We start from the raw sequence: 23,537 nt of genomic DNA on the forward strand, positions 1-23,537 counted from the left end.
TATTTGCCTCTTTCCACTGTTGTAAAAAAAAAATAAAAAAATCTACAGAAGTATGTATGTCAGGCTTTCATAAGTCGTCCTCTGTTTCATTAGAGGTATAGAAAAGCACTGAGACATTTTGTCTGCTGCAAGTCTGTCTTGTCACTGCTGTTCTGCCTTTACTTTTTTTTTTTATAAATGGAATATGAACGTAATTTGTTCTTTGGTAGTTCTTATCTGCCTGCTGTCTTTCTGCAGTATTGCACATTATTTAAACCAAGGTGTTGCATGCTGTTAGTTGTTTTATACCTGTTTCTAGCAAGCCATTGTTATATTTGCTACTTTTTTCTAGGTTGTTGTGCCAAACAATGAAGGATCATTTGGTGAGAGTTGCAAATGAAGCAGAATTTATCCTGAGCAGACAAAGAGCAGAGGATATTCATAGGCATGCTGATTTTGAGGTACATTTTCACCTTTTTGCATAAACAGCGTGGTATATATTAAAATGCATGCACTCTGTTTAGCTGTTGGACTTCTGTATCGGACTTTGTCTTATCCAACCTTATATGAGTTAGAATACATGCTTGTATACCTCAGGTGCATCAGGTTTGCATAATTTTATTCTGAGTAAAGATGAATTACATGAAGGACATTTCTAACTTCCTTAAGAAATCCATTTTGAATTTTAAGCTCTTCTCAATTTTGGTACTTGAAAACTTTGGCACCATGTACTGGAGTTGATTGTATATCTTTGCATGGTGCTGTACACCATTATTAAACAATATCAGAGATGACTGTGCTTCATGGTGGATGGTCATCTTTGTTGTTCTTAGACTTCTGGTCTGCTACATGATATATAAAAAAGCTACTTTTTTTCTTTAGTTTTTCTGTATTGCTCAGAAGATGTTGAGGGTGTCCAATTTGAAGACGTAATAAGGGCATCTGTATTTGCAGGTCATGTTGGTAGCTGGCTTCATAATGCAGAGGGGGGTGATAAAGCCCTAACTGACAAAGGATCACTGTCTTCTCCACCCTGCCATTCTAAAGCCAAGAAACACAGCTTTTGTATGCTGTATTTTTTTTAAGTAGGGTTAGAGTGAGTAAGACCTGACTACCCCTGCTTTGATTCGTGCATCCTGTCTGGCGTCACCAGAACTGAGGCAGGATTATCTCGCAAGCCAAGATGCAGTTTTGTAATACAGAGTGGCAAGATAATTTTCAAAGTGTGTTTCATGTGCAGCTGTTACTCCTAGCAGTTTCTCCATGTTCTATGCTTTGGCATCTGATGTACCAGAATATCAGTTGGTGAATACTATGGCTACTTGTATGATTGTGCCAAATGTATCAGCACACATGTGCACACAGTTTTGTTGGTACGAGGCAGTATAACCAAATTCAGCAGATCAGGCATGTGCACTTTGCATAGTCATTCACCTGTGATGTGACTATATTTAGCCAGTACTACACAACATTTCCCAACATAAACAAGTAGATCAGAAAGAAAGAAAAAATCTGCTGTGATTATCAAAGGTTAGCTAAAACATGCAGCTTTTAAGAAATAAGAAATGCAGGAGGAATAAGAATCAGAACCACACTTATTAAATTCTGTCTTTATTATTTCTGAAGACCGTGTGTCAAAACATGAATTATAGTATTTATTTTCTGTTTGAAGTATATACTCGACCTAAAATCATTTATAACTGCAAAAGGAATGAAATAACAAATGAACAGATGGTGAATGAAGATGAATATTTATTTCTAGTTCATTATTCAGAAAAGAAATGGGAGATTTACAAAATAGACACTGTAGAGGTGGCCAGATTATGAAAGTTGATCTTATCTTTAACCATAGAAAGGGTTCTGAAATATCATCCAGAAAGGAAATGTTAAACATTTCAAATACTGTAATGATGACTGATGGGGATTTTTTTCCTCAAGAACTGCGAACACTGTCAGTACTGTTTAACACATAATTGGCAGCTGTAAGATTCTGGAGGTCTGAAATGGCAAATGTAAATTACTTTAGCTTGAGTGGAAGGGTGGGCTTGAGAACTATAGGCTGGCATTCAATGTTTTTGGTCATTAGCGAGGTCGTGTCTCCATCCCAGCATGTCATTGACATTTTCGTCACCTTTATTTTACCTGGCTTAATCATCCATCAGCCAGTGGTTGGGAGGGTTTCCCTGTCCTAAATGTGTAGGGGTATGTTTTGTGGGAGAAGAAAACAACATGATCTTTTCTTCCTAAAAAAAGGCATGCTGTACTCTGCCTAGGCTATGCAACATGGAGACACTGCCAGGAGTAACAGCTGCACCTGAAGCACAGTCCGAAAGTTATCTTGCCACTGTGTTAGAAAACCGCATCTTGGATTGCGAGATAAACCTGCCATCATTCACAGTTGTGGATTTTTGTGGGTAACTTGCCATATTTATTGTATTGAGCACTGCTGCACTATCATAGGCACATAGGTGTGTACTAGGCTAATGGCCCTGGGGCCTTTACAACCCTAGCCCATAGGATTACCCTGAAATAGTGCCACATGACCTTAGTTCCCAGTGCCTCTGTCGAGCAGAGACACTGGAGTGATTCCGGGGTGAATTTTATGTTTCCCATCCACTCATCAAGATCCCTCTTGAAGAGGGGTCAGCAGGGTGCTCTGCTTGATATGTATGGGAAGTCTTTCCCATAGCATGGGCAGTCTCTGGGTTATGAACCTGTCCTCCAGCACATTCTGTTAATTGTGGTAATGAGGTTGGGATCTCTATGCAGTTATTATGCATGGGATTTAGCTGGAGGTGGACATCTGAAAAGTTCTCCGAGTCAAACAGGAAAAGCACATGTCTTTAGCTAACTGAGTTCCTCCTGGCTAAAAGGAAGAGTGGACTATGGCATTTTTTTCTCCCAGAAAAAAGTGATCTGTTAATTCAGTTCATTTTTTATTTTTTCCTTTCAGCTAATTCAAGAGAATAAGTTCCAGTTAAAAGAAGCTGTTATATTTAATTTTACTGCTTGCTTTGTGAGTAATTTTCTGTAATTAGAGTTTTTAGATTTTGGATTAGAAACTCCAGAAGTTAACATACTTCTCGACCTCTTAAAGCAAGAAATATGGGTAAAGCCATAAATAAAAGTGAGACAAAGGCCCAAAAATGTGGACAAATTTTAAATATTACTCTTACAAACTTAAAAATTTTATAGAATAATGTTTTGCAATAGCATAAATTTTCTGAAGGGTATGAAGTTTGAAACTCAAATGTTTGCCATTATTTTCTAACTTTGATCTTCAATGATTTGCAAGTAGTTTGCCAAAAAACTACAATTTTGTGAAAAATGGACCAAAAACATGAGGCAAAAATCTGAGCATTCTGCGGAAATCTGTACAGTTGAGAGGTATGAGTTAAGAAGTCCGTGATATCCCTAGAAAAGCAAACTAGCAGAGAGTGTGTCTGTCTCTGTAAGGCAGGCATTTTTTTCCAGAGGATTTTCACTTTTGCAATGTCTTTTTTGCATACGTGAAGAGTACTGGATGTCTTACTGTGAGAACTGCACAGCTTTAAAAAAAAGAAGGCAGTGTACCTTCAAATAGTGAGACATTTGAAGAACTACTTAGACCAGGAGAAAATTGGTTCTTTGGTGTGTCTGGGGGGAGCAGCCTAAGATCATAGAGAGCCCTTAAGAATAGAAAGCACAGGAAAATGGATTGACCAGAGTAGTTGAAAAAGTTGATAATGAAAGAGACTGCATGCAGAGGTTGTGAGGCTTTAGGGTACCCTACCAGCTCCACTGAGGCTTGAGGTCATTGGACATGGTGAGGTTCTACCATACATACCAAAGTCCATTTTCTAGTTTCTGCTAGTTCCCCACCTGTTTTGAACAGCCTAGAGTCAGATGCTGGGGCTGTCTCTTGCTGCTACACAAACATCTGAGTCAATGCTAGAGATATCTAGGCTTGATACTGGTGCACAGGCTGCATTCCTCCATAGTTGTGGTTTAGCTCCCTGTTTCATGTGAAACTACCCTTTTTAAAAAGTGTATAGGGAGTAAATCCTCCCAGTTGAGATGGATCATCTTCCCCTGTAGTGTGGGCTAGATACAGGCCATACAGACATGAGTACAGGAAGTACTTGTGAATAGTTCACTAATGGGTATATGGTGGTCTGATAAAGATGACCTTCTGCTGCCACAGTACTGTGTTTCTAGGTACCTTTTCTTCCCAAGTGAAGAAGGGATTAATCACTCCCAGATTCCTCAGAGTCTGAGTTAGGAAGGGATGACTGGTCCTACAACACAGAATACAAGGTAACCATTTCTTGGGGCTTCTTCTGAAGAATGTTCCTTTAGGGAGACTTTGAACCTCAACATCTAAGAAGTGTCACTGAAAGCCACTGGGTATAGAGGAATTAAGTCACCTGAGTGATCCCCCCCGTTTTTCAAGCCTGAGAGAATGTCTTTGATTCAGCATCCGTAGGGCAGACTCCCAGACACTTGTTAGTAGAGGAAGGAGCATTTACAGAATTCAAGATGCTTACAAGTACCTGTATAAGAACCATTTAGCAGTGTCTTAAGAAACTGCTAGTGGCTGTAAGCTTGCTCCGGGACTCCTTACACTCCCCAGTGATGAGCCAAGGAGGATATTAAACCATTATGGGAAAAAAGGTGGTCATTTAAGACTGTACCTTGCTTGATTGATTCATGTATTTAAGTATCAGGGCAAAATCTTCAAACAAATAAGGGACCAGGTAAGACTAGAGAAGTTGTCTTAGGAAGGAACTGGGCAGTACTAACTGTACTCCCAGTTTCCTTTCCCCCATTTGTTCCCTTTTTCCCTTTACCCTTCTTGTCTCTAGCAAACAAGATCTTGCATTTCACATACAGCTATTTCAGCGTAACTGTAGGTAAGGAAACCTACACCAGTAGATTACAAATTGAAGTTCTCAAGGGAATGTTTGCCTTTCCTCAGGACAATACTCATCTAGCACACCCTGTGCTAAAATGGTGTCCACCTTATGGGGAAAGGTAAAAGATTTTATTCCAGTGTCTTCCTCATCCTAAAGACCTATTATGGACCTTTTGTGGCTAATGTCGTAAAGGTGACTAAGTTCAAGATGCTGACTCTGCAGTCATCATTGCCTCTTCTTAATCCCTGTGGTGTTTTGGGTCCTGAAGGATGCATATTTTCACATACCCATCCACAAGGGTCACAGACAGTACCTTAAATGCAAAGTGGAACAGTATCACTGTCAGTTTTGTTTTCTGCCTTTGGGCTTTCCACTGTCTCCACAGTGTTTACTGAATGCCAAGCTCCTGTTTCCACTTATCTGAGAACATGGGATGAATCGTTTACCCTTATTTATGTAGTTTAATTAAATTTGCTGAATGGGATATTGCACCTGAGCAAAAGTCCATTTTCAGCTGAGGTCAGGGTAGAAAAGCTCCAACAGAAAAAGAGTGACAAGATAGGCAATATAAAATTGAGGAAGGCAGGAGGTATCCACAAATAATAAAAATAATCCAAACAACAACAAGGTATTGATGAGAAGACCATTAAACATTATAGCAAACTGAAAAGAAAAGAAAGGGTGTATTTAATATAAAAGTGATGTATGGCAAGAAAAAAAAAGTGGTAGGATGGGGTTATAAGGAGAGAGACAGGAGACTAGCACATTAAGCATTTAGAGGTTGAATGACACATTTAACCTTACTTGGATGATTTTCAATGAAATCACCTTCAGTAAAGGGTATTTACAGGTGACTGAGACTTGTTATAAATTTTATGACTCACCTAAGCTCCCTAAACTTATCAAAATCCAGTCTTGTCCTGCAAATGTTAGATATTCCTGGGATCACTAATGGACACAAACAAGGAACAAGTCGGTCATCCAAAAGAAAGAAAACTCCATTTGAAATGTTATTTTGTGGACCTTCTGTAGAGATTCCATATGTCAGATGGGAATGTTTCTTAGGACATATGCCTACCTTCTTTATAATGCCCCCTTAGCTAGAATGCACATGAGAATAGTTCATTGGTATATCTCTAGCAGCAGCTCCTCCACCAGATTGTTATTCAAAGCCTCTCCAGTATTGTCTTGGTGGGCCCAGCAAGCACAATGCATCTAGTGTGTGCCTACAGTGGTCTTGCAGGGATTAGAAACAGTTACCACAGATGTCTCAGAATTTACTTGATGGAACAGATTTGCCACAGTTGAAGGTTCAAGGAACACTGAGCAGGTCCATGGAGCACAAGTGTACCAGCCTAATGGAGAATATTGGCTTTGGTAACAGCCCTAAGACTTGTTGGGTGAGTACTGAACCTTGCGACTCCAAGGGTTTTTGATTATACCACAGTAGTGTGGAGCATAATAAAGAAAGGACCACTCAGTCTGCTAACTTTGCAGGTTGGTTGTAGTGATGATAGAAATGGCTTCCCAGTTAGGAATGCACCTCCAGGATTCTTGCATCCCATCATCTCCGGGCATAGTTTTAGACAGTTAAGTAGGACAATGCTCAACAGCAAATAGAAGTTGGATCCCAAAGTTTTCCTTTCATCAATGCAGAAATGAAATCTAAAACTAATGGACATGGGTGTAGCAGACAAAAGTTCCAGATTCCTATGGGGAAAAAGTGGGAGGTGACTGCCTGTAACATTCCTTGGAAAATTTGCCTTTTAAATTCCTTTCCACATTCCTTTGATTTCCAGAGTGCTGCAGAAGATCATAACAGACATGGCTAAGACATTTCTGGTAGACTGTTACCCTGGGTGACCATTCTACCCTTTGTGTGGTGTTAGAAACCCAAAAGATTTGGAGAATTTAAACCATATACAGTTATGTTTCCAATTACCTTTTTATTTCCCTTCATATCGCCAACATTTACTGTCTACCTGAGGAAAAATTCTCTGGCATCTATTTGGGTTATAAAAATATCTATGTAAACATTTTCAGTCAAAAATCTTAAATCTTCTAGATGTTTGTTGCATATTTGGGAGACATACATATATCCTCCCATTGTTTCTTTGTTAATTGCTTATCCAGTCTCTCTTCCCAATCCTTTCTAACTTCCTCTGATTCTTATAGTTATTGTGCAGTATATTTTATATATTCTACTAATGATTTCTTTTTAATGGCAGCTTCTGCTCCAGGTTCTATTAAAATCTTTACCAGTGCTGGTCTTTTATTTAAGCCCCCCTGTTTCTTTCTCTTTGCCTGTACACTGATATCAATCAGTGATGGGGAAGGCAGTCTATAACTTGCAGTCCAGATACATTCTATCATCTTTCCCTCTCTAATTATTTGCTCCCAGTACCTTGGTTCCTTTGCCAGTTTTCTTTAATAAGATCCAGCCCTCTCTTGCCTGTTGTCTGTATCCCATATTGCAGTCATCTCTTTCGGCAGAATCTCCTTTCTCCATTCCTGTGCTAGTTTAGTTCTTAAAATCCTTTCACCTACTTTAAGGATATGATATTCTCCAGGATTATTGTTCTCCTTAAAGGCCTACGTCCAAAATCCCAGTCTGTCCTTGTTTCTTGAGCTTCCTCCGTATTTCATCATCATCTCTTTCCCCTTTGAATTATAGATGTGAAGTTGTTCAATCTCGCCGCTCATTCTTCACTGCTGGGTTCGGAGCTGTTCCTCGGCTCTGACACGGCCGACTAGCAAGCTCAAAGTTCTCCAGTAGCTCGAGATCCACCCCTTATCCCACAATGCACTGCTGGAATTACCTCAGATCTAGTTTGCTGCGGCATGGATCTCTTGGTTTCCAGCATTGCTCGAGACTTTATTGGGAGTTTTCAACTTTTAGAAAGTTATGTATTTCAATTTTTATATATCTTTGATCTATTTTTAATAATAGATATTACTAGCTAGTAGGTAGTTGTTTTTCTGTGTTCAATCCCTTTTCCTCAGTAAATCTTTCTTTGCCTTCGGCCCTTTGGCCTTAGGATCCCTTTCTTTACTTGCTAGTCAGTGTTCCCTGTTTGGGACTGTTGTTATTGGATTACTTAATCCTGTTTATATTGATAGTTGTTAGTTGCCCCTTTTGGGCTGTGTGTGGGTTAGTTAAGATTTCTAAAATAGCTCATAGTTAAATAGTGTGTTCCATTTAGTGGAAATTGTAAAATGTCTGAAGAAAAAGACAAACATCCAAAGTCTGGGTTTAAAAAATGCCCAGACTGCGGACAGAAAATGTCAGTCATGGATGCCCATGTACCGTGTGTTTACTGTTTGGGTGAGGTGCACCTGCAAGAGTCATGCAGTATCTGTCACTCCTTTTCCACCAGAGTGCTAGCAGAAAGGAAGAGGAAGTTAATTGATAGGGGTATTATCCAACACCCCTTTTCTGAAGCATTGTCTGACCAGGATGGAGCCAGCAAATCATCCAAATCTTCCACTGAATCTAGGTCAAAAAAAGGAAAAAGGTCAGAATGTGTGGTGACTTCGACTCCACTGCCTTCGGAGCCAACAGTCTGCTCTTTTTGGAACCGGGACACTGCTCTGGAACCAGTTGCTGAAAAACCTCCATCCATATTGCTCCAGTTGACTCCATCTGTTCACTCTTCCAGGTCCTCTGTCAGTCTCTCTGATCTGGTATGGACCGGCTGGTTCTGAAACTCTTAAAGGTGCCAGGCCTAGCTAAATTGCTGTCGGCTCAGACCCAACCGTCGGAGCCGAAGACCACTACTCTTGAATTGTCTGCTTCTCTGAGCCATACCGGACCTTCGGAGCCGGAAAAGGCCAACCTGATGATTGTGGATCCCTTGGAGCCGACACCTGCTCCAGTGTCATCGGCTCCATCTGCTCGGACGTTCTCAGTGCCGACTGGGAACTCTATGAACCAACATTCTCCGGTCGGGTCCAGGGGGATAGCCGCACCAACTTGGTGCTGACTCTTCCTCTCGGGGCCTCGGCTCGGGTGAGGTAGTCTCCTACCTTGGGCTCGGAGCCCATGGCTTCGGTGCGGGAGGAGATCACGGCTCCGTTGGATCTGTCGACGGCTCCTCAGCGGAGCCGAGGTGCATTCGAAGCCATGAGGCGAGTGTGGTCTCCTAAGACTTCCTCATCTCAAGGTCTGGCCTCTTCTTCCCCTAAAGTGCCTGTGTCAGTTTCTGTCTCCTCCGGTCATCCCAAACGTAGAGACCCTGAGCCTCAGGTAGCCCCACAGGGCCCTCCCTGCTCTTCTGAGACCTCTCCAGAAGTTCCCCCTGAAGAGGTTCCCAGGAAGAGAGGAGGTATTTGGACCCCCCCCCCCCCAGGAGTCTCTCACATTGGACACCGACTTGGATGAATCAGAAGGGTCCCCTAGATCTCCCTCTGAGGACATCTCCTTTGCGGAGATTCTTGAAATTCTTAGGCAGAGGGGTGATTGGCAGTCCAAGAGCCCTACTGAGGACGAGTCGGTTCTCCTGAAGGCGTTCGGGTCTCAGCCTTCCACCTCTTTGGTATCTCTGCCCTACGATGAACTTATAGATCTGGTTTCTCGTAGGGCGATGGAGTCACCAGACTCTATGGAACCTGTTCCTAGGAGGCCTAATAAGTTTATTTCTGCTCCCGTAGATAAGTCCTTTTTGACCAAGGGAGTCCCCTGTTGATGCCGTGGTGGTGGTGGCAGCCACCAGAAAGGAAATGTTTGAGACTTTCTCATCTATCCATCCTCCTAACAGAGAATCTAGGACCATGGATAGATGTGGGAAATGCATGTTCAGTTCAGCAACTTTCTCACTCAGATCACTGAACTACTTGACACATTTTACCAGACTGCAGAGAGATCTCCTTAAGGAGTTGGGAGATACTCTTCAGAGTGCTGTAGCTTCGAGTGTATCCGACAAGATTTGCCACTCAGCTTTCTACCCTCAGTTCAATAGTCAACTCGTCCGTGCGTCTCGTATCTTATGCAGCTGATGATTCGAGTAGAGCAGCAGGTACAGGAATCACTCTTCGTAGGCATGCCTGGATACGACTCTCTTCCTTCGCAGAACCCTTCAAGTCTTCCTTTACTAATACCCCATTTGATGGCTCATCCTTGTTTGGGCCAAAGGTGAAGAAGACTTTCACCAGGTGTGAGCAAGAGGAAAAGACTCTGTCTGCCATCGGAGTCCATTTTTCCACCCCCACTTGACCCTTTCCTAAAGGTCAGAGGGGAGGAAAGATGTAGTTCTGGAAAGCCCAAAGAGCCTTTCAAGACACACGTGGAGAGCCCCCCTCCAGAGACAGAGGAGGAGGTTTCAGTGGAAGATGCCGCCCGCGTGGCAGAGGGGGTCTGCAACACCAGGGTGACGGAGATCAATTCTCTGGTCAGTCCTACCAGCGTTCCTGAAGGGAGGCCCGGCTGTCCTACTCTGGAGGCAGTCAGGGGTCGCTTATCATTGTACCCAAAAGCCTGGCTAAATATAACAAATGGCAGTTGGGTACAAATTATCATTTCCAGAGGGTATTTCATACCATTCTCCACCCAGCCTCTTCCCATCAAAAAAATCCCGGACATTCCATCCAGTCACATAGGACAAGCAACAATAGAGGTACGCCGATTGCTAGAAAAAAGTCATCCAGCCAGTCCCGGCAGACCAGACAGGATTCGGAACTTACTCAAGATTCTTTTTGGTTCCAAAGAAAACAGGGGACTGGAAACCCACTTTGGATCTCAGCAGACTCAACCAATTTGTGAGAAAAGAGAAGTTCCGAATGGTCATGCTACAGTCCATACTCCCCGTTTCTAGGGAAGGACAATTGCATGTGCTCGGTCAGTCTCAAGGATGCGTGTTACCACATAAAGATGGCCAGACCATCCAGAGATCACATGCGTTTCCAGCTGGGAGCCAGTCATTATCGAGCTCTGCCCTTTGATCTCACTACAGCCCCCAGAGTGTTCACCAAGTGTATGGCTGTAGTCATGGCTCAACTGAGGCATCTAGGATTCCAGGTGTTTCCGTATTTGGACGATTGGCTCCTTACCTCCACCACCAGGCATCAACTTCTTCAAGCGAGAGAGGCTACTCTGATGCTATGTGATCGGCTAGGCATTACAGTCAACTTCGAAAGGTCTGCCTTGTTGCCATCGCAGCATATTGTTTTTATAGGGACAGAACTAGCATGTCAACCACCTCTCTTCGTCTTCCACCAGAAAGAATTTCTATTCTTCGCCAACACATCATGTCCCTGATATCAAAGAACAGAGCACCAGCTGCAGAGGTATTGAAAGTTCTAGGATTTATGGCAGCAGCTATTTTAGCAATCCTGTTAGCAAGGATGCATATGCGAATCCTTCAATGGCTTCTATTCACGCAATGTTCTTACCAAGAACTTCCAGTGAGTCGCATGATCCTGATAACGAATTACTGCAAGAAGGATCTTCAGTGGTGGTTGATGTCTCATCATGTCACAATAGGACGTCCCTTCATATTCCCCCTCCAGTTGCCACTGTGACCATGGACACTTCCCTGATAGGGTGGGGGGGGGGTGCTTTTTCAGGGAAAGACTGCCCAAGGCACATGGACAGATCAAGAATCACATCTGCATATCAATGTCCTGGAGATGAGAGCAGCACTTCTAGTGTTGTAATACTTTCAGGACTCTCTTCCTCTAGGGACAATTGCAATACAGACAGACAGCATGTCAGTGGTCTAGTACCTGAACAAGCAAGGCGGGACCAAGTCTTATACCCTTTGCCGAGAAGCCTCAGAGTATGTCAGTGGGCACTGCCATCCCAGTGCTTTCTTTTGGCAATGCACATCTCGGGCAAATCCAACGTCATAGCGGACAGATTGAGCAGAGCAATTTTATTGCCCCATGAATGGTCCCTCAAACAAGTGATTGCAGACAGGATCTTCCACAAATGGGGCCAGCCTTCATGCGACCTGTTCACCAGTCGCATCAACAACAAATGCAGAAGCTATTTTGCCCTGATTCCCATTCCAGGTCACTCCCCGAGGGATGCTCTTGTCCACGATTGTTCCCCGGGTCTCCTCTATGCATTTCCACCAATTCCCGTGATACCCAAATTCTTACATTTATTTTTTTATTTTTATTTATATAACATTTGTTGACCGGGAATGTCCGACTAGGTTCTTACAGAAAGCAAAGTCGCTGGGACGGACGATCATCATCATAGCCCCTCATTGGCCTTGGCAGATTTGGTTTCTGTTTCTTTGCCATCACATTCTGGAAGATCCATGGATCCTGGACCCGGTTCCGGACTTGTTGGCACATCCATCAGGGGATTTTCATCCATCCTTGCAGACACTGAAGCTAACCACTTGGCTGCTCCAATTCCCCGCATAGCCAGGCTCTCTAATCTTTCCCATGACACTAGTCAAATTTTGTTGGCTTGCCATAAACCTTCCACTAGAAAATTGTATCGTAGTAAGTAGAAGAGATTTTCTATTTGGGCTTCTTCCCACAACATTGACCCTTACCAAGCGCCATTGTCTTCTGTCTTACAATTCTTGACAGAAATCTTCAACAAAGGAATAGCGGCTGCTACGGTGCGAGTGCAATTAGCTGCTATATCTAATTTCCATCTAGGAATCGATGGTTTGAATATTATGGTTCATCAATTGTCTAAGGCTTTTCTAAAAGGTTCTTTTCACATGAGGCCTCCAGTGAAGACACCTTATTCCCCCTGGAATTTGAATTTTATGTCATCTCGTATCATTCTTCCTCCTTTTGAGCCTGCATCATCTTGTGAAGTAAAATTTCTGTCATGGAAAACTATCTTCTTAGTAGCCATCACTTCAGCCCGCAGTGTGTCAGAGCTCCAAGCCCTATCCATCAAGCCACCTTATATGGTCTTCCATGCTGATAGAGTATCTCTCAGAACAAATCCATCCTTTTTGCCTAAAGTATGTTCTGAGATTAACAAGTCATTGAGTTGCCCATTTTCTTCCCTACTCATACCAGCAAATTGGAATATATGTTGCACAAACTTGATGTTCATAGACAACTTAGATTTTATTTGGACAGAACAAAAGACATTAGGAAATCAGATCAGCTCCTTTGTGTCTTTTTCTGAGGCCAGGAAAGGTAAACCAATTGCTAAAACAACCCTGTCTAAGTGGTTGTCAGATTGTATCACCTACACATATTCTTGTCATAACATGACCTTGTCTAGTAAGGTAAAGGCTCATTCAACCAGAGCAGTTTCTACCTCTTCAGCCTTTCAAGCCAAATTACCTTTGGACAACATCTGTGCAGCAACAACATGGTCTTAACCTCACACTTTTATAACTCATTACAAAGTAGATAAGGCCTCCAGGGATAGGGCTTCATTTGGTTCTACGGTTCTGAAGAGTGTACTTCTGTGAGCCACCCAGGATTATGGTGCTAGGGACCGCTACCCATCAGTGAAGAATGAATGGCGAGATTGAACAACTTCACATAAAGAAGTTTTGTACTCACCATAATGTTCCATGTGAGTTGTTCCATCTCTCCTTCATTCTCACGTCCCTCCCTCCTTTCCCCTCCTGGCTGGCAGTTGACCTGGGGGCTGGCTTCATCCTGGTTTTTCAGTGTGTCTTCATTCCTAGGCAGAATAATTATTGTACTTCTATATGGTACACAGCAAACAAGATCTGAGGTAATTCCAGCAGTGCATTGTGGGATAAGGGGTGGGGTCTCGAGCTACTGGAGAACTTTAAGCTTGCTAGTCGGCAGTGTCGGAGCCGAGGAACGGCTCCAAACCCATCAGTGAAGAATGAAGGCGAGCTGGAACAACTCACATGGAACATTATGGTGAGTACATAACTTCTAATTGTTCTGCTTGTGATATGTTTAGGTGTCTTAAATGTGTAGCTCTGAAATACCCTTTCAGATTGGATAATACCAGTGTGCCCTGTTCTGCTGGAAGAATCAGCTTATCCCACTTGACTCCTGCTGTCTTCCCCTCCTAGATAAAGTCCTTCAGCTCTTTATTAATTGCTACCCACAATTTCTTCTCTAGTTGATAAAAATATGCCTGAGCTGTGTATAAGAATAAAGGGACTAAAAACATTTTAACAACTTGTATCTTACTATCCATATCCATATAACAAAACTTCCATTTTCTCAGTTTGTCCATTATCTTTTGTTTAGTCTTTTCCCACATATCCTTGGCTGCTACACTAGAATCATTTTTAATGCCTACTCCTAAATATTTCATTTTATCATATCCCCATAAATATGGGCATTCCTGAGCCAGTTCATGTGTGGGTACATAATTTACCACTATTGCCTTTGTTTTAGCTTTATTAATTTTGTATCCTAAAAAGATCTGAAACTGTCTCAAAATGTTCCACAACACTGTAATGTCTTTTTCGAGTTTTGTCAGATGCAAAATAATATCATCTGCAAATAAAGCCAGCTTTTCTTGACTATCATACCAGTTATATCCTTGAATTGCTGAGTCCCTTATTTTCTTTGCCATTGGTTCTAAATATAATGCAAATAATAAAGGGGAAAAGAGGACACCCCGCCTGGTTCCTCTGCTCAAGCAGAAATTATCAGAGAGGACACCACCCACTTAAATTTTCGTCTCTGATCCCTCATATGTTCTCCTGATCAACCTTATAATTTTTTTCAGGAAATGCAAATGCTTCCACTGACCTGCTGTTAGTCTCGGCTTACTCTGGCAAATACTTTCTCTGCATCAAAACTCCGCAACAATGGTATTTTCTTACATTCTGCTTCCCTCCAGCTCATCAGTGTTCTGTTAGTGTTGACAAATATTTGGCGGGTCTATATTATATGAACAAAAGTTCATATAAGCGAACGCACAATGAGCGAAAATCCCGGACATTGAAAACAGTATTTTGGGGGGTTGTGCTCAATATATTTTCCAACTCTGAGATCGCACTATAGTGAGGAAAGGGCAAAAACTCCAATCTTCACTGTACTGTGATCCCACAACACGCACCTCCATGTCTGTGAGTTTCGCTTATAAGAGCGTTCGCTTATATGAACTTTTGGTCATATAATCTAGACCCATGTTTGCCTCCCCTTCACAAAAATCACATTGATTAATATCAGTTTTGGCATTATTTTTGCCATTCTTTTAGCTGTTATTAGACATGAACACTTTATAATCCTGGTTTAGTATTGAAATGAGTCTTTATGAAGCTGGATCTGATGGATCCTTACCTCCTTTTTTTATTACAGCTATCACTGCTTTCTTCCAGGACGGTGGTACTTTCCCTCCTCTTAAGATATTGTTAAACAAAGCCTTCCAAATCTTTATCAGTTTTTTCCTCCCAGCTTCCAAACATCCACAGGAATACCATCTGTTCATGGGGACTTTCCTGTAGATTTGTTATTCATCACAATTTTTATTTCCTCTCCTCCTATCCTGTTAGTAATTGAGCCTCATCTACCTCTAACCTTGGCATATTTAATTCTTCCATAAACATTTACATTTGTATCTCTTCTTGATTGTCATATTTTGCTGCTTTATAGAGACTCTCATAGAATTTCCGAAATATTTCTAATACCTCTAAAGGATCTCCTGTTGTCTTCTTTTGTTATACTCTCCCTGTTTGGCAACAACCTTTTCTACTTTCTGTTGCCTGAGTTGTCGTGCTAAGTTTTTGTGCTCTAGTGTTATCAAAAGACAGTTGCTTAACAGCAGTCTTTCTAAGCTCGTGCATATTTTGGAGGTAATCCCTTATTTTCTGACCAGCATTCTGCAGTTGAATCCTCCTCTTGTTCTGTGAGATTCCTCCTATTCTGCAATATATTCACATTTGTAAGTCCCTCTAATTCTTGTTACTTCTTAACCATAGCTCCCTTTCTTTTATTTCCACCCTATTTTAAACTGCACCTTAATTCTATCCCACTCCCTAGCTATATTTGCAGAAGAAATTTCCATCCTAACAGCTCCTGAGTAATCTCCACTACTCATTCCTTAAATTCCTTTCTTTTTCAACAGGTAGGTGGGAAAGCACCAATGTCTCATTTTTATTTCATTAACCTGTATTTTTATTTTAGCTGTTATTGCCACATGATCTGAAATAGGTATTGGGTGGGTATCAAGACCTTCAATTAAATGCACATGTTCCTGTGAAATGTAAATTCTGTCTAGACTAGCCCATTTTTTTTAATATCTTGGGGAATAATATGTAAATTCACTCTGAACTCCTATTACTGAATTCACATCTTCCATGCTGAATATTTTAATAAATTTCTTCAAAAATCTACCCTTTGTTATATTTTCCCTTCTGGACCCCCAGACACATCCTCACTGCTTCAAATGAAGTTCCGGTCCCCACCTACAACTAATATTACTTGCTGAAAACTGATTATTTCTCCCAGAATTTTAGGTGGAATGTAAATACATGCCATTGTAATCATCCTCCCTTCCTGGTAGCCCCTTAGCAGTACAAATCTGCCATTATTATCTTTTTTATCTTCTATCAATATTGGAGCTCCTGCTGAATTAATATAAAGTACTCCTCTTTTCCTTTGTCCCAAGTATTCTGCTGAGTAACCATCCTGAAAACATTTCTTTATCAATTTCACATGTTCATTTCTTTCTAAGTGTCTTCTGTAACATACCTATTTGCACTCTACATTTTTAATATGGCTCACTACTCTTTCTTTGTATTTGTGTGAGGCCATTTACATTTAAAGACATTAAAGAAAGCATCACGGTATTAAAATGTTGTTATTCCCACCTTTTATGTGTGACATCTTTTTTGTTAAATGTCTAGTTCCAGCTTTGCTATTACATACATGCACTGTTTGGCAGACTAAACTTTTATGCAGTTGTTTTGTGTTATATCCATTTGAGCCTATGTGACATCTTATAAAACTTTTTCTTTTATTGAAAGCCCTCAAAATAAAAAAAAAACACACACACACCCAATACCCCATAAAACATATTAACTTAATACTAACACGCACAACGATGTACACCTTCAAATATTGACGTTTTAACCTCCTATTAGGAACAAGAGTCCCAAACTGACAGCCACACTTGTAGACTTGAGTTAACCTAAAATAAAGGGCATCCATGCTAAGGTGCCTGGTGCAGCATGTGCTTCTACTAAGTGCTGATTGGTTTTGTCTTGTCTTTATAGCTCTCAAAATTGGGAAAACCCCTGAATGTTTTCAGAGAACATTAGCTACCATGGGAATGCCCCTGAATGCTTTTAGAGAACATTGTCTACTTTGGGAAAACCAAACCTCTGAATGCTTTCTGAGAACATTATCTCTTATCCAAGTTCTCTTTTCCCCCCTCAGCCAGTCACTGTCCACTAGGCTGTAGCCAGCTTCTCTTTACCAGATTGTCTGCATGGAGACATGAGAACCAGGTAGCCAGTTTCTCTTTATCAGATTGTTTCCATGGAAACATGAAGACCAGCTGCAGAAGTGTTACTGAGCTTACACGTATCTGCTAGAAAAAAGCCTCATAATAATCCATGTTCTTTTTCATTTACTTGCCCTCTCTTAAAACTTGCTAATAAATTTATCTAAGGTCTTTAATGCAGTCATTTCCCTATGCAAGAATGAGGAAAAGCACATTAATCTGTCTTTGTCATGCTTTTTACCCAGGCTTTTTGTATGCATTGCAGTGCCTGCGTTTCTTAAAACTGAGCAAGAAGAAAAGGAGAAAGAAAAGAAAACAAAAGAACAGCAGCACCTGTTCACAATCCCCATTACACTTGAAAATAACAGAAATAACTCTAGAGCATGTAACAAAAACCACATAACACACAATTGGTGCTATTTAAAGAAAAAAATTTTTACTTAGTTAACCTTCTCCCTTCTCTAGCCCTCCCCAAAGCACTTTCCAAATATTGACATAGGGCATATGCTTTAGAGTCCCCCACAAGTCCATCAAACTGTGAAAAAGTTGCAATATTTCCAGATTTTCTTGTACTGTCATATTTCACAAATATAATTATTGCATTGTAATGCCTTAAGTTGCTAGTTTTGTTATTGCTCATGTCCAAAATCCTTTCTCTGCTTGATTTGCAATGTACTCTTGATTCTTCTAGTGAACTCCTTGTGCTTGCTTCCTTCCTTTTCTCCAGCATTTTCCATTGAAACAGTGGAAAAGGTTTCACAGATACAGTCTCAGTGTGGTCTTTATTAGCAGAAGAACTAGAAGCAGAATCTCCATCTGTTTCATAGCTCAGATTTTGTTGGACACACTTTTCTATTTCCTCCTTATTATGTACTTCACCAAAACAATGACTTTGTCCATCCAAGGAAGAATACCTTGAAGACAGCTGGGTACAGCAGTTTGAATCTCACACCTGCATCTTGATATTCCCTAAATAGTGGAATAAATTTGCTCCTCTTCTGTCTGGTGTATAATGAGTAATCATTCTCCACAAACACTCTGCTATCTCCCACTTTTAGTACCTTGTCCTTCTGCCACAATTTTGTCAGACTCCACTCCTGCTGGTAGGATTGCATCTTTACTATTTAAGGTCTAGGTTGCTTTCTTATAGCAAGATTTGGAGCATATACATGATGTGCCCTTTCAACTAACAACTCCTGCTGTGGAACACCATTCCAGTTGTTTATTTGTGCTTTCATAAAGTTAATGTTGTCTGCTCCTTCCAACTTCTCTGGTATAGCTGAAAATCCTCAGGTTTTCCCTATGTGCTCTGTTCTCTAATTCTATTATTTTTTTAAATGTCTCTTCCTCAGCAGTCTCATATTCAGCCATCTTTTTCTTTATTTCAACCTCTGTTTTTTTTTGCAGCTTTATCATCTCATCTGAATATCTGTTTAAGGCTTCTATTTTATTCCAGCTTTCTGTTTGTGTTTATATAATTAATCAGTTTTTTGTTTATTTTAACCAGGACTGTATGCAGTTGTCTTGCATCTTCCTGTAGGTTACTGGAAGTCATGTCTGATGGTTGCATTGCTTTTTGCTGAACAGATGCAGAACTCTCCCCAGTCAGTGTTTCTTCCTCACTTTTTTTTTGTTTTTTTTCCAGGTTTTCTCTATTTCTTTATTCCTGGCATTCAGGCTGTGTACTTACTAGCCAGTTGCTGAAATGTATCCATAAAAACAAGTCTTCTGGCTTTCTCTGCTGAGTTTCTGTTTTCACATTGGGAGAGCAAGAAAGAAGGTGTTACTCAATGTGCAGCCATCTTGGAAGTCCAGTCCTTCATGTTTTCATGAAGCATATCACTTTGTATTTCCCCATGCTACCCTGTGTATGCCAGTGATCATCTTTATGGGGTGGTGAGCCTATGACTCTTCACCAGGAGGTGTACTCCTAGTGCATTGATTTCCACTTTTCATTTGGGCAGTAGGATTTGCTTTCTCCCCCACCCTGCTTGGTTCATATAAGCCCTGGTCTCATTTTACTTCTAGTTGATGATGCCATAGTCTTATCTCAATCCCTTTGCAGTAGAGACTTGGCATTTTGACCCATTTTTTAAGGAAAGTTACTCAACCACTGCTCAAATAAGCATTTGTGGTATATCTGGAGACAAGGAGTCACAGCATTTTTAACTGATCAGCCAGTCTGTTGGGTCAGAAAGTGCCTTTAGATATGGTGTACTTTAACTTTATTTTATTTTATTTATCTTTTGATGCTGGGCTAGTCCCACTAGGCCAGTGGCCTCACTTCAGGGGAGACGGGAGGTAACATTTATACTAGTAGGTGAAATTTGGTCAGGGTATTACTGAACTTCCCCTACTGTGTTTCGTTTGTGCTGCAGGATCTTGTACATCCACCTACTTTATCAACAACTTAAGAGAATGGGACCTAGGTTTAATGCTTCATTTGAAAGGCAGAGTAGCCCAATTATTTTCTTTGCTGGCATCCAGGCAGTGTAATTACTAACCACTGACTGACTTACTTACTTATACTGATTTTTTTTAACAATTTTTCATGTTTCAAATTGGGCAACCCCTACTTTTTACTCTGTCTGCAGCTATCTTGGAAGTGTATACCTACCACAAGCATTAATTACACAATGTGATCATTCTGTCTTCCATCTAAGATTCTCACCTGGCTGTTTTACGCACAAATTATTTTACAACATATCCTGCATGTATTTCTGATATCTGCCTTACTACATGACACATTTTCTTTCATAAATGCTATATTCATAAGTCAGTTCTATTAAATGTCCATTAGTAATTTCACTTGCTATACACAGTTATACAGCTTCTGACAGATCAGGTCTTTTTTCTTAAACATATGTCCCTTGATTCATACATAACTTCTACAAATTAAAATCTGTTAGAGCGTAATGCAGCTTTCCAAATTCTCAGTCTTTGGCCTGGATCTATTATTTGGTTCAGTAATAAATGCAGTCTGTAATCTCAGTGGGACTTTAGTTTTCCTAAAAACAAATATCTGAAAAAGGCCAATTTGCTTTCTGGGTTGACAGTTGCTGTTAGTTTGCCGTTCTTGTCAAGAAAAAGAAGGGTCAAACTTCTTCCTCATTTATTTCCTAGCAACACGGGGAAAAGTACTGTATGATTGCAAACTTTTCAGGTAATCCCCTTGTAGTGAAGAATGAATCACATTTTTGTATCCACATTTTTCAAGAATGTTTTCAAACTTTTCAGCTAATCCACATGTAATGAAGAATAAATCACATGTTTGTATCCACACCTTTCAATTTTTGGGAAATTATTTTTTTAGTACTGGACTTTTAGGGGGTTGAACTTGAGGTATATCTCCAATGAGAAGTACACTTCTGTACCCATAAGTACAAACTTGTTAAATGTAAATATAAATATTACTTTGAATGTATGTATTTCTTCAGTTCTGGCAGAGATTTCATAGACTGTAACACGAAGAACTATAAAGCATAAACCCCACTGTCATTGGTTAGGAGGGACTATGGACTAAAAAAGTAACTGTAAGCAAAACATTTTTTTGTTCTTATTAATATGTGTATAAATGTTTCATGATGTAAATTGTGTGTTATTTTGTAAAGTTCTGTGTAGTATGCAGTCAGAAATTTTAAATCTGGGGTGAGGGGAGTTTAATCAGTGACTGTTGTAAGTGCTAGTAATATTAAGGTAAGAAATTGCTTTTTCTTAAATGTAGTACATCCAGACTACAATGTAACAAAATAAAAAGACTAGAGAAAAGAAACTTGGTATAATGTTGTGACCTTCGGTTTTGAGGTATGTAAAAGTGTACTGATCATGTTATATATAGAAATAAAAGATGATGATTTCCCCCATTTTTATAGACGTGGATGTTTAGATGAATTTAATTTCTTAGTTTAAGCTACATACAAAGGTTTTAATTAAAAAAAGGCTTGGAGAAAGAAAAAGAAAAAACGAGATGATGAAAATCATAAAAAAAGTAGTTCTTTTTTGCATTTGCTAACATACTGCTTTTTTCCCATTGCCTCCTGCTTTTAGCTGAAGAAAAGCAGCCTACAGTTGCAGGCAACTAATTATGAAACCTGACCAGTATGTTTTCAGTGAAATCTACAAGGTGCAATATAATTAAATTTTAAAGCGATGTCAGCACGCAGGTCATTGAAACAGTGTTTTCTGAGTGAAGTCTGAGAGGTACAATGAAATTAACTTGTACAAGGATATTGGCAAGCAGCTCACTTGAAAATAAAGTAATATCAGAAATGAAGTTTGAAGCTGTAAGAAATGAATAGTTAAAGTAGTTGCCTCATGGGTAGTCTTAGTACATCAATGCATTAAACATAACACCACACAGTTCACTTATGTATGGTTAGACAGTGCATCTTTTCTGAAGACTAAAAGTCAATGTTTACTGAAAGCATGTAAGCTGTTTTTCACATCTGGTAGGAGAGTATAGGTAAGATAACAGATAGTCTGTGCAAATGAGAATGCAGGCTAACATATATTCATTAGCATGGTTAACTTAAACTTTAGCATTGGGTAGCCATCAGTTTTGGGACAGCTGCTCCTATACGCGGGATAGACTTCCTTTTTAGGAGTATATAATTTTTGAAGTGTATCTAAATTTTTGGTTTTAAAAGTGTTTGCATTGAGACAAAAAGTCTAGAAAAATGGGACATGGGTTCAAATGGCGATGAAGATGCAACTGCATGCGATATCAGCTTGTCAGTCAGGTTGTGTATGTAGGCTATAAGAAGGAAACATTTATTCAAATGAACCTTTATGTTAATATGTGGGAGTGATAGCTTTTTATCAGAATGGCTGCTTTGTCAAGCTTAACATGAATTGTAAATTATCGTACAGACAAAGCAGAGAGTATTGAATTATATTAAGAATTGTAGGGTGCAAACATCAGTTTTACGTGAGATGCAATTTGGATAAAAATGAGCATGTGAATTTGACAAATAAAAGATTTCAACTGCATATCAAGAATGTATGGAAAGAGGAGTAATACTGCTGATGGCTGTAGTGGTTCCAGTAGTGACAGAAGAGAAGGAAAAACAATTAGTATTAGATTTGTGGTACAGTGGGTTATTGGCAAGGTGGGGGATTACACTGGCATGTAGTTTTATTCCACTTAAATTGATTATTGTGTAGTTTAGGGGAATTTGGGGAGAGATAATAAGTTTTCAGAAGGGAATTTTATTTGCACATGATGGTTGGAATCTGATTTGTAGAAGTATATATGTATCAGGGGGACCTAGAAGTGAAAGCATAATAAAAGAAGGTAGAGTTATGAAGAAGCATATAAGAATATTTGGTATAGAATATGCATTCAGTAGCATAAACACAAAATTTCTATATATTTTTAACACCATTATTAAATTATTCCTTAAGACATAGGCAAAACTACGTTAACAGAAAATAAAACAAAACGTGTTAACATTTCCTTTTATGTACATTATACATCACATATCTTTTCTTTTTTTACAGCCATCATCTGTCTAACATTAGATAATTTGCTCAATTCTTGCCTTTCCCTAAACCTCATACTCATGAGGAGTGAGGTTTAGGGAAAGGCAAGAACTGAGCAATATCTATGTAGTTTGCTCCTTCCCTTTACTGAAGATTCTTCTTCCAATTCTTTTGTGTGTCTTATAAAAATCCATTCTTCAAATACAGTTGGTTTAGACTTTGATTTCCATTTTCTAGTGGTGAAATTTTTTGGCCGCCAACAGAATTTAACATAAGGCGTTACTATGTTTGAGCAAGTCATAACCTGTGTCCCAGCTCAAAAGAATCATTTCTGTAGTTACAGCTATTTGCTTACCCAATATTTCTGAAAAGTACTCTGCAGGGAATTTTTTAAATCTGCCAACACATTGCATTCCCAGAACTTATCTTCCCAGTTACCACTTTTCTCCTCATTACACCACCTCCCTTGTAAATTTTTTCCAGTCTCCCTTCCCTATCTTTTTTAACTTCCTGTGATTGCTTCTTAATAGTTATCATGCAGTGTCTTGTATGCCCTACTAATTATTCCTTTTTAACTGCAGCTAATGTTCTAGAGTCAACTAAAAACTATAACAATGTATGCAGTTAGGGATACAGGCAGTAGACAAGAGGGGGCTGGAATTTCTTGGAGTAAACTGGCAAAGGAACCATGGTATAAGGAGCAAATATCTAGAGGAGGAAAGGTAATAGAATGGGAAGATGCCAATAATTTATTTGGACTGCAGGTTAGAGATTGCCTTCCCTATCAAGATTTGATATCAGAGTATCGGCAAAGA

General features: G+C 40.0%; 1 protein-coding gene across 1 annotated transcript in view; it reads left to right on the forward strand.

Moving 5' to 3' along the window:
* Positions 1 to 23,537, forward strand: part of LRBA (LPS responsive beige-like anchor protein) — a 4,045,850-nt gene that overhangs the window by 1,780,911 nt on the left and 2,241,402 nt on the right. The window contains exon 35 of the mRNA XM_044063433.1: positions 332 to 440. Coding sequence (XP_043919368.1) covers positions 332 to 440 — 109 coding nt within the window. The remainder of the gene's footprint in view (positions 1 to 331; positions 441 to 23,537) is intronic.

The sequence above is a fragment of the Protopterus annectens genome, chromosome 2.part1 (assembly GCF_019279795.1).
Source record: "Protopterus annectens isolate FY-2018-M chromosome 2.part1, PAN1.0, whole genome shotgun sequence".
NCBI classification, from domain to species: domain Eukaryota; kingdom Metazoa; phylum Chordata; order Ceratodontiformes; family Protopteridae; genus Protopterus; species Protopterus annectens.